Here is an 11,395-nt window from a genome sequence, read left to right as displayed (position 1 = left end):
GAAGGCATATAAAATAATTTCACGTACATTATTGAGTTATAAGACCAATGCAAGGCTGGGCAGCACGGCTTATATCTGTAATCCCAGCACTTTGGAAGGCCCAGGCAGGAGGATCGTTTGAGCCCAGGAGTTTGAGACTAGCCTGGCCAACATGGTGAGAGCTCATCTCCATAAAAATTTAAAAATTAGCCAGGTGTGCTAGCACATGCCTGTGGCCCCAATTACTTGGGAGACTGAGGCAGGAGGATTGCTTGGGCCCAAGAAGTCAAGGCTGCAGTGAGCCATGATCGCATCACTGCACTCTAGCCTGGGTGACAGTGAGACCCTGTCTCAAAAAGAAAGGAAAAAAAAAAAAGAACAATGCAGCAGAGTAAAACATGAAACATGTTCCTCCACTGGGTAAAAGTCCTTTAACATCTATCATGGCGATCTCATTTCGTCATGTACAAATGAATTCAAAGTTTTTATACTATAGTTGCTAGGATCCAGAACTTCCAAAGAAAGTTTAGGGTATACATACACTCTCGCCTGAAAGGACCCAATATTTCAACTAGAAATACATTAAAAATTTACTAATTTCTCAGAATGCATTAAATTGACCTCTAATTCAAGAGGCGTTGTAGAAAATGTTTTACAGATAGATCATTACTTAGAGGTACAAATAACAATTGCCATTACAAAGCAGAGAATCTAAGAGGATTTAATTATTGTACACATAATTTTACTATGTATATGGAAGTTACAAATGCCATTTGCAAATAGTAAAAATATTAAAAGTTCCTAAAAAGTCTGATCTCTACCTCACATCTTAATAGATTTTAGTATTCTTTTCTTCATAGAGGTAAACCTCAACTCCAGATGGATTAAAACACATCAGCAGAATCGAAATTAATTGTATTTCTATTTTTCAACCAAAATTGCCTTAGGTCACTTTGTTCTATAGCTCCTCATTCCATTATCTGTCTTTAAGGCATTTATTTTTTTCCTTCCCAGTCATATTTTAATACTAAAAGTAAGAGCTTACAGCTCTGGTTTTCTTCCTGATGAATGGTAAACAAACTTCCCTCATTGCTACTTCAAAATTGTCTTTAATATATTTAAGAAACCAATTCACAAAATTTTTAGAGACTTCCAAACAAGTGTGCAAGTGAGTTTTTTTTTTTTTTTTTTTTTTTTGAGATGGAGTTTCACTCTTGTTGCCCAGGCTGGAGTGCAATGGCACAATCTTTGCACATGGCAACCTCTGCCTCCTGGGTTCAAGTAATTCTCCCACCTCAGCCTCAGCCTCCCAAGTAGTTGGGATTATAGGCACGTGCCACCAAGCCTGGCTAATTTTTTTTTTTTTTTTTTTTTTTGTATTTTTAGTAGAGATGGGGTTTTACCATGTTGGCCAGGCTGGTCTTGAACTCCTGACTTCAGGTGATCCACCCGCCTTGGCCTCCCAAAGTGCTGGGATTACAGGCGTGAGCCACCACACCTGGCAATTTTTTTTTTTTTTTATGAGACAGGGTCTGGCTATGTTGTCCAGGCTGGAGTGCTGGAGTGCAGAGGTGTGATCTCAGCTCACTGCAACCTCCACCTCCCAGGCTCAAGTGATCCTCCCACCTCAGCCTCTGGAGTAGCTGGGACTACAGGTGCACGCCACTGTACCTGGCTAATTTCTTTTCTTTTCTTTTTTTTTTTTTTTTTTCATTTTTGGTAAAGATGGTTTCACTGTGTTGCCCAGGCTGGTCTCGAACTCCTGAGCTCAAGCAATCTGCCTGCAGCTTCCCAAAATGCTGGGATTACAGGCGTGAGCCACCGCACCCAGGCCTTTTTTTCCTTTTTAAAAGAAACCAACCATCTTTAAGCTGTTTGTAAAGATTTTGACTATTTTTTTGTCTTTAGAGAAACAGGTCTTGCTATGTTGTCTGAGCTGTTCTTGAACTCTTGGGCTCAAGCGATTCTTTCACTTCAGCCTCCCAAGTAGCTGGGCCTACAGGGGCACATCACCATGCCTGGCTTATTAATTTAATTTTAAAAGTCACATATATGACTGTCTTCATCCAACAGTGCTTTCTGTCCATGACCAACCCATTGATAAAGTAACTACCCAATCATTAAAAAAAAAAAAATCCTTTTTCTAAATTATCAAATACTTTATTAAGCAAAAGAAAATAAGGAATAAACTTTTTAGATCCCAGGCTTCAACATTATTTTGCTATTCAAATAAAAATGTAGTAGTTTTGTAGTTTTCACATTTGTTACCACAGATTTCAAAATAATAATCTACATTCCTAAAAACTATTTACATATACAAACAATAGAGAACATAATTAAGCTGGAGTTTTTCCAGTCATTGTCTTTGGGGTTCAAGCAGCAGAACCATGATGTAGGTAAGAGTACTAAGGCCGATTGCCAGTGATGTGATTCAAGCTCAAGAACAAAAAGTTGAGCTGTGGGTATCTGACTCATAAAAAGGATGCTAACCAAAGGGTCTCCATCTTTAGAGACCAAACAAGGGCAAATGTGCTACTGGTGCAAAAGTAACTGTGGTTTTGCCTTTTATAAAAATGGTAATTACTTTTGCACCAACCTAATAAAATGGCAATAGTAATGATATGGTTATTTGTAAAACAGTACTCTCCTACACATTTCAAAAGAGCCTAAAGATACTCATAGACCATAGGTCTTTAAGAACAAAATAGGCTGCTTATTTATTTGGAATGGTTCTTGATGGAGGATATTCTGGAAGGCGGGAAGATCTTTCCTTCCTTGGCCATCTATCTCTCTAGGGGGTCAAACTTTGAATTGTATCTCATTTATTCTTCTCAGAGTGACTCAAACCTAGTTTCAGAGGTTAGAGACTCTACATCTTTCAAACACAATTCCTATTTAGAATTACACAGTAGATAGGAACTCTTACCTGTTCCCAACTCCGTTTCAAAATTCAGCCAAGATTCCTTGATAGGGGATTTCTTTTCTTTCTATATTTTCTGCATTGCCACTTAGAACACTTATTTACTCCTATAATATACAATAAAATGTAATTTAAAAAACAACTTTGTAAAATAAGATATGTAAGAGCATTTTTTTTTTTTTTTTTTGGATATTTGGTCATGTTGTGTGGGGCAAATACAGCTCAGCTTTGGCTGAGCTATATTCCTTTTTTTAATAATAAAAAAGCAAAATCATGAAAATTTTCTTACAAATAGATCTATTTGTAAAAGCAAAAAAAAATTTCTTATTTCAAGTATGTAAGGAAAGCAGAAAGTATTCAATTGGTTATACATACACTTTTAGATATTTCAGTTTCTGTAATGATTGACATCCAGTGAAGCCTTCTTTCAATTTTCTAACATTAATACAAAAGTTATCAAAATGTATAAAAGATGCTTCTAAAAACAACTGTCACATTTAATGTTTTGATTTAGTAATCAGGCCATGATTTTTTCAACTCTAATTTTAATTTGTTTCTGTACTTTCTCTTTAATGGGAGAGGGGGTGGGGCTTCTAAGTCTTCCTCGAGTCTTTGTACAATAAAGTGAGCTATTTGCTTCTATTTAGCAGAGTTGGATGGGGCATATCTCTGCATTTGATTGGTTGGTTTTTAAGGGATTACTCCTCTGGAAAGACACTGTCTCATATCGAATTGCTAGCAGCGTGGTCTTAACTGTGGTTAAACTTTGAAGATGAACATTTACCATCAAAGAGAACACAAACTTCAGGACTCCTGTGTTACACAGATCATACACACTATACTGACCTGTTTTGATAAGGTTCTGTTTGAATACAACCCTAAAACACCATATCCAGAAACAACAACTGTCTCAATGGCATAAATAGGTAATTTGGGGTTTCTCGTGTTATTACAAAGAAGCCAATAAAACTTAGAATAAATTCCAACTATACAAATAGGCTTCAGTAAGATTAACAAAATCTGAGGATGACAGGTAAGTCAACAAGTTAAATAAATTATACTATTTATAATCAGATGAAATAAAACAATGACTTCTAACTTTTATGTTGCATTTCCCACCTACTCAGAGTAAACATCAGACTTCAAATTTCATTTATCATTTTATCTGAAAGAATTTCCTCAAATCCTTAGTTGCAGGGCTTTACACTTGCAATCCATCAGGTTGCAACATTAAAGTTACTACAGCTTCTTCCCCAGTGTAAGTATTCTGTATGTGTTTTATTTACATTGTCACTTTTTACTTCCTCCTCAACTTTATATGTCTAAGAATGAAACTGTATTGCTATTATGTAACAGTATTTTAACTTTGCGACATACATACTGGTTTCTCTCTCCTTTGAACCCGTGTTCCTGAAAAATAAACACAATGTATCCGGAAAAACTATCTTGAGATGTGTGGGGAAGAGTGCAGACATGTAGAAACAGACACTAAAATACAGTCGTGTGGAAAGGTAAGGATGTATCTGTCCTTGTTGACAACAATCCCCGTGGTTTATTAACAGCCACAGGCAGCCACCTTAGTGCCAAGTCGGTAACCCAGTGGGCATCAGGGCTTTAAGGTCTCTTAAAACTTAATGTGATTCAAAAATACCCAAGGCAAGCACGCCGAAAAACCTGGAGAAAGTGCTCCAGTTAGAGCCTCCTTGGCAACCCAAACCGAACCAAATGACTCAGGTGGACGAGTAGAATAAACCGTGCGCCGTTCTCTTTCACTAGGTCTATAAAGCCCATAAATTATGTTTGGTCCAGAAAACCAGGAGTTATGAGCACCTTCCTTTTCCACCTTTTAATATTCTGTATATCCAGCAACAGTTCTTAATCCATGGTCTTCATTCATTTATTGCCTAAACAAGATCTTGGGTGTCTCTTGGTGATCACTTCTTCCAAGCTGACCTTATATGACAGCAAACTGAAAAGCCTCTTCGTGGGAAGGGTCGCGACCGCGCGGTAAGTCATCCAAAAGTGGAAGCATCTCGCTTTTACTGACTTATGTACACGAGGGTGGCGATGGCGGCGGCCTGACCCGGACGAGGCCGGAGAGGAAGGGGCGCGCGGGCTGGGCGGCCGCGGCGGGGGCGACGGGGGCAGCCACGCTCCCCAGCGCTAGCCGCCGGACCCGGGACACGACGAGCCCCTCCCCGCATTGCACCCTGACCCCTCCCCTCCTTTCAGGCCTTTCATCTGCCCTCCCGCTGGGCAGCCCGCGGCCCCCGGACCTCAAGCCGCCCGCCTCCTTCCGCAACCCCGTCGCGCCGCCCCGCGAAGCCCTCAGCCGGGCGGGGACCCCGACCCGACCCCTCCGGCCGCGCCCCTCCCCCTCGTAGAACGCACCTGCGGCCCCGCCCCCGGCCGAACGCTGAGGCGGCGGCGGGCTGGCGAGGCCGGGCGGCTCGGCCCTCGAGGCACAGTCACCTTCCCTTCCCCCGCCATTCCGCCCACCCCCCTCACTCAGCCACAGAGCAGCCGCCGCGCTCCTCAGCCGCCCCGAAATCTAAAGGGGTCCGTCTCCGGCACCACAACCAAATGGCCGAGCCTCCCTGGCCAGCTGCGCAGCCCGCCCATTGGTCCCTTCCCCCCCCCGCCGCCGCTGCCATTGGCTGTTGCCCGGAGACCCTCGGCGGCGATTGGCTCGGGCCGCTGCCGCTCTTCCGCGGGGCCGCAGATCCCGCCTCCACGGCGATCAGGTTAGTGTGCGCCGCGGGTGCTGGGGGCTCGAGAACCGAGCGGAGCTGGTTGAGCCTTCAAAGTCCTAAAACGCGCGGCCGTGGGTTCGGGGTTTATTGATTGAATTCCGCCGGCGCGGGAGCCTCTGCAGAGAGAGAGCGCCAGAGATGGAGATGGGCAGACGGATTCATTTAGAGCTGCGGAACAGGACGCCCTCTGATGTGAGCATTTGCCAAAAATATCTCTGTCGGTCCATTCTCCTACTTTGTGTGTGTGTGTGCGCGCTGGGGGGAGGCACTTTTTTTGGGGGGGGGCGCCCGGGAGGTGCGGGTTTGGGGGTCGGACTGCAAGCGAATTGGCAAGGCTGGGGGGTTGCAATGCCATCCGAGCATGTTCCGGCTGCCGCCGCCGCTGCCCTTGGTGTGTGACTACCTGTGCGTGTGCTCCCGCGTGTGCGAGTGTGGGTGCGAGAGTGTGCGTGCGAGTGTGCACCCATCGGGGGCCGGCGGGCGCACGCGTTTGGGTCGGAGAGAATGAGGCGAAATCACCCTCGGAGATCGCTGCTCCCGTGACTCCGTCTGGGGGGAAGATTAACGAGGGAGGAGGAGGAGAGGGGCTGCCTCCTGAATTTAACAACAAAAAAAGGGGGTTTTACATTTTATAAATGTATCCCCCCTTCCGCCCCCCTCCCGCGCCTCCCCCCTCCCTTTCTCTCGCTCGCTCGCTCGCACACACAATAAGTTTGGGGCTTCGCGAGTCCGGTTTAGTTTCTGATAAATGTGGGCCGAGGGCCCCGGGGAGAGCGCGTGGGGAGGGGGCTGCAGCGGAGTTGGGAATGGCTGGAGTTTAAAGTGCGTCTTCATTTCTTTGCAGTGATGAGGCGAGAGACGGGGGAGCCATATTTGTAACTTTGTAGTGTTCGTGAACGCGCCCTTTCTCTCCCTCCCTCCCTTTCTCTGCCTCCCTTCCTCTCCTCCTCTTTCTCCCTCACTCTTTCCACCCCACCTTCGGGCCAGATGCTGATGTTTCTTCCTTTCCTTCCGAAGGGAGGATAAATTCGAAGGAGGGGGAGGGATTTTCGAACGTGCAAAGGCACAGATAATCCCCGCGCCTCCCTGCCTCCAGTGATCGCTGGTGCAAGTTGCCCAAAGGCTACGTCCCGGTCCCCCCTCGCCCCAGCTCCTTCCGGCCTCCCCAAGATGCCAGCCTTTGGGCCTTGGTGTCCCCCAGCTCGAACCCCCGGCCCGTCTTTCTCAGGGCTGGGCTCGTCGGCAGCCATTCGGCGCCTGCTTAATAAATGGGCACGGGAAACTTTGTCAGGACGCGAGCTGCCCGGAGCTGGCGCCGGTGGTGGGTACTGGCTGGGTCCACGTTTATGCGGGCATGGCAAACACGCAGCTCTAGGATGGGAGTTTGCCCGCTAGCAGCCGTTATTGATTGGGCAGCGGCGGGAGCACGGCCGGAGGAAACTTACACGGGTGGGAATCGCCAGGCTCGAGCGAAAGCCCACCCCCGAGGAGGGGGAAGGTGGGTGACTCGAACGCTGGTTTTTATTTCTGCCTCCCTCTCGCTTTCAAACCTGAGTGTTTTCGGCGAGTTGGCGGCTCTGGGGCGGAGACCCCGGCCAACTCCCCTCTTGGCCCCTCGGGGGGACCGGGGACGCGCTGGCGGGAGGACGCCCCCAGTCTCGGTGGCCCGAGCTCCACGGAGTTGGGAGTTTGGGCAGCACCGTGCGCTGGCCTGTCGCTCCTCCAGCCCGTTAAACCCGAATCCCGGCGAAGGCAGGCCTCGCTTCCTCTTTTCCCTAGTTCCTCCCCCCAAACCTGAGTGAGACTTTTGAAAACAAGATCCTTTTTGTCTACCCCCTCCCCGCCTTAACGCAGCTGTGGACTGGAGACGTGCGAGTGCCTTATGGCGCGCAGGGCGGGGAGGGGGCGGTCGCGGGAGAGTAGGGGGCGCCGCCGGAGGAGGCCAGAGTTTCCCCGTACTATTTGCCATTGGTTTGCTTCTCTCCGGCCGCTTTCGTCCTGGCCGGGACCCGGCGCCTTGCGTTTGGGGGCTGGGTGTGGTGATGGGGGAGGGGGCCGTGGCCGCGGTCTTCCCGCGTACTTTCCGGAAGCCCCCTGCGCGGAGGGGGAAGGGCGCCGAGCGCGGGGTCGGGGTCGCCGCGGGTGGGTGTGGGGGCGCGGCTGGCCTGGCGAACCCGACTGACGCTGCCGGCCCCCCGGGAGCGAGCCGGAAAGCGGGTCGAACCGGCGCTTTAAACTTCCCCGAGTGTGTGTGTGTGTGTGTGTTGGGGAGGGGAGCGCACCGCGCCGTTCTGGGAGCGATTTCTCACGCTTCGCCCCCTCGCCTCCCAGCCTCGCGGCCCACACGCCTGCCCCCTGTCTGGAGGCGGGGTGGGGCGCGGGTGGCGGAGGAGGGGGCACTTTCTGCACATTTGCGGGGGTGGGGGAGAAAGCTAGCGAAAGAGGGACAAAAGGGGTGGGGGAGGAGGAACTGTATTTTTTTAAACGTTCTTAAGACAAATGGCTCCAAGAGCGCGCCCCCTGCGCCCCTCCCCGCCGCGCTGCTCCCGGGCCCCACACACACCCACCTTCGGCACCTCTCCCAACTGGGCTCCGGGAGCTGGTGGCCATGCCGCGACGCCGAAATAGGACGAGCAGCCATGTTTCCCGGGGCTCGCGCCGCACGCCCCGCCCCTCCTCCCCGGCGCGGGGCGCGGGGCTCGGAATGCGGGCTCCAGGCTCCATGCGGCGCGGGGCGCGGGCAGGCGGGCGGTGGGGGTGCAGTACGCGCGGGGCCGGCCTTGTGGCTTCCCGGGCTGGTTTCGAGCTCCAGGTTTTATTTTTATTATTTGTTTTTGTTTATTTATTTTAATGGCTAGGACCACCAGGGGCTGAGCCCGAAGGGCGCCCAGGCGTTACTGGGGGGGCAGGAGCCGCCGCCAGGGCCCTGCGCGCCTGTGGCACGACTGCCGGGCGCCGGGCTGCCATTTTGTCACCGTGGCTGTTGTCGCTGTGGGGGGCGGGGGGAGCGGAGTCTTGCGCCATCGCCCCGACGGCCTCCCGCGCGGAGGCGGCAGGGGGAGCCGGCATTGGGGACCCCCAGTTGTGCTGTGAGCCCCGATGGGGGTTTCCGCCCGGCGCCAGCGGCCTGAGGCTGTGCTGGAGCGTCACGGCGGCCGCGGCGCCGGGAGGACGACGATCCTCTGTGCAAGTGCCCCCCCACGCGCTCCCTGCCTCCCCCGCCCTCCTCTCCGGGGTTTTGCTGTTCCTCCTGCAGGCGTTCAGACGTAGTTAAATGTGGCCTTAAGGACTAACCGATCGCTCTGGTGTTTGCTCTTTCGGCGGAAGTGATAGAGTAAGGGGAACATTAAACACGAGGTTCTTTTGGCGGGGGTGAAGGGTGTCGCGCACGCGACTGTAGTGGCCCTGACTGAAGCCAAGGACAGCAGCCTCTTCCCCGGGAGGGAAGAGTTGTCGATCCGTTGGGGAAACGCCCTCCCGGGCTGGGCTCTCCGGGAAGGTAGGTCGAGCTCCGTGTTTCAGGTGGATGTTGCAGCGCCCTGCAGGCTAGGGGAACCCTCCTCGGTCTTAACCTGCTCCTTCGCCCTTTTATTTTTGCCTGGGGGAAGACAGCTACAAAAGTAATGAGGTCCTAAACCGAAAGAGAGGGATGAAGGTTTGCTTTTGAAAAAAGTAAACCGCCTTTCTCTGGCTGTTGACTTAGGAGCCAGGCAATTCGTCGCGTCGGGTCCTCCAGTGCTGGCGTCTCTGAGAATTTTTAAAAGCCGGTATTTAGGTGCTGGTTAAGCACCTCACGAGCTGAACTCTGGTATCTGTGCAGAGACTAACTTTCATGGCAGTGTCCAGCAGAGACTGCCTTGGAAGCCAGCTTTTACTTTGACCTTTGGAATACATCGCATGATGTTTTCCAGGCTGACTTACTGCCTAATTGGGTTCAAGTAGCATGATATTAACTCCAGTTTATGCAAGCCAACCAGGAACTCACAGGCAGAAAATTGAGCCTGAATTCCCGTATGGTCCTCGTCAGTTGAGTTCTGCTGCTGATAGTTTGGAGTCTGGGGGGCTCCATGATGAAGATGGGCTTAGGAATTACACAGACCTGGATTTGAATTCCCCCTGCCACAAGAGGTAGGATACGTTTACCTGCCCTTGTGACCTTGGACTGGTGAGCTTAACCTACCTTTTTGAAGCTTGGTTTCTTCACCTGTAAAACGGCATAGTAATTCCATTTAATCAGTAAATGATGACAAAACTGGTTTGATATGGCCCTCAGTATATGCTGTCTATATGACAGTGTCAGTCTCGGAGACATATCAGGGTGCTTCCAGGCATTACTTTGAGCTCCTCCATGGTTTAGGATAATAACAATATTAGCTAATGCTTACATGGCAGCCACGCTGTGTCTGGCACATTTCTTAAGTGGATTACATGTATCAACTAATTTAGTCCCCACAACAGCACTGTGAGGTAGGTATTATCATCCTCATCATTGTGCATATGGAAATTGAGGCATACAGGGGTTGTCATGTGACCAGTGAGTGGCAGAACCAGGATTCAGACTCAGCCAGTCTGCATACTCAACCTCTACACACTCCTTTGAAACTCGCTTTTTTCTTAAGATACTGTAAGGAAGAGCTTTTACTTCTCCAGCTTTGGAGTGGTGCCACCTTAGAAAGAGAATGAATTTTCTATTATTGAAGATGCTGAAATGAAGAGTGGATAGCATCCTAGTTGAAGATATTAGAGGGCCAGGAGGTTCAGGACCAGGAGCTCTGGATTACCATTTTATGAAGCCACGCATTGAGTTTACTTTATCACATCACAGTGGGTTAGATTGAAGTGGATCTGGCCTTTAAGGTGGTGGGGGACACATTTGCTGTAAGGAGAAGACAAGCAGGAGCTGCTCAGGCAGTGTGCATCTGCAGCCAAAAAAAACTCAACATAATTGGCATGTCGTTAGTATCTGGGACATAGTATACTCATAACACCTCATGGATCATCTCACTTAATCATCCCAGCAACTCTTTAAGGGTAGGCCAAGCAGTGCAATGCCATCCCTGTTGTGAGGATGAATCATCTGATTTTTGGAGAGGTTGAGCAACTGGTAGGTGGCACAGCCGGGTTCTTGCACTGCAAAACCGCAGTCCCCTCTGGTGGACAGTGGACAGAGACTCCGAGGATTGGATAGTCCGTTGGGTCCATGGCCCATTACCAGAATCATGTGAGAGGCATGTAAAATGCGGATTTCTGGACTCTACCCCTAGTCACAGGAGTACCACAGCGATCACCAAACTATAACTGAGCTCCCTGTTTTTGTACAGCCATGAGCTAAAAATTATTTGTACATACAAACTTTGCAGTCAATCTGATGGTATGGAACACTATGTTTGAATCCCAATGACGAGATGTTATTCCCCCCCAAAATAAGAAATCCACTTGTCTCGTTAGCAGATCTCATTGCAAAAAAAAAAAGTACTCAATATATTCCGAACTTTATCAATAAAAGAATTGTGGAAATGTGTTAGATTTTTCTTTTGTAAAGTGCCTATGTAGTGTTCTCAATTTTGGCTCTTGATGAAGTTTACTATCTGTCTTTGCAGAAGAGGTTTGCTGAAAAGGTGGTTCAGTAGTTTGGCCCCTGGGATCTGGTGTTTTGCTTTTTTTAAGCAAATGGCAAGCCATATATTTGGGGGGTACTCTCAGGGTCTTTTTAAGTCCTTTTATGTATTCTGTGCCCTTTAAG

At 49.4% G+C, this 11,395-nt stretch overlaps 1 protein-coding gene across 1 annotated transcript in view; it reads left to right on the top strand.

The window, feature by feature from the left end:
- The first annotated feature begins 5,617 nt into the window (after positions 1-5,617).
- Positions 5,618-11,395, top strand: part of ANP32A (acidic nuclear phosphoprotein 32 family member A) — a 40,610-nt gene continuing 34,832 nt past the window's right edge. Inside the window, exon 1 of the mRNA XM_023220734.3 lies at positions 5,618-5,844. Within this exon, the coding sequence (XP_023076502.1) occupies positions 5,791-5,844 (54 nt within the window). The 5' untranslated portion in view covers positions 5,618-5,790. The remainder of the gene's footprint in view (positions 5,845-11,395) is intronic.

Source organism: Piliocolobus tephrosceles, chromosome 6 (genome assembly GCF_002776525.5).
Source record: "Piliocolobus tephrosceles isolate RC106 chromosome 6, ASM277652v3, whole genome shotgun sequence".
Taxonomy (NCBI): Eukaryota; Metazoa; Chordata; class Mammalia; order Primates; family Cercopithecidae; genus Piliocolobus; species Piliocolobus tephrosceles.
The sequence above is the reverse complement of the archived record's forward strand: the minus strand, read 5'-3'. Positions and strand labels throughout refer to the sequence as shown.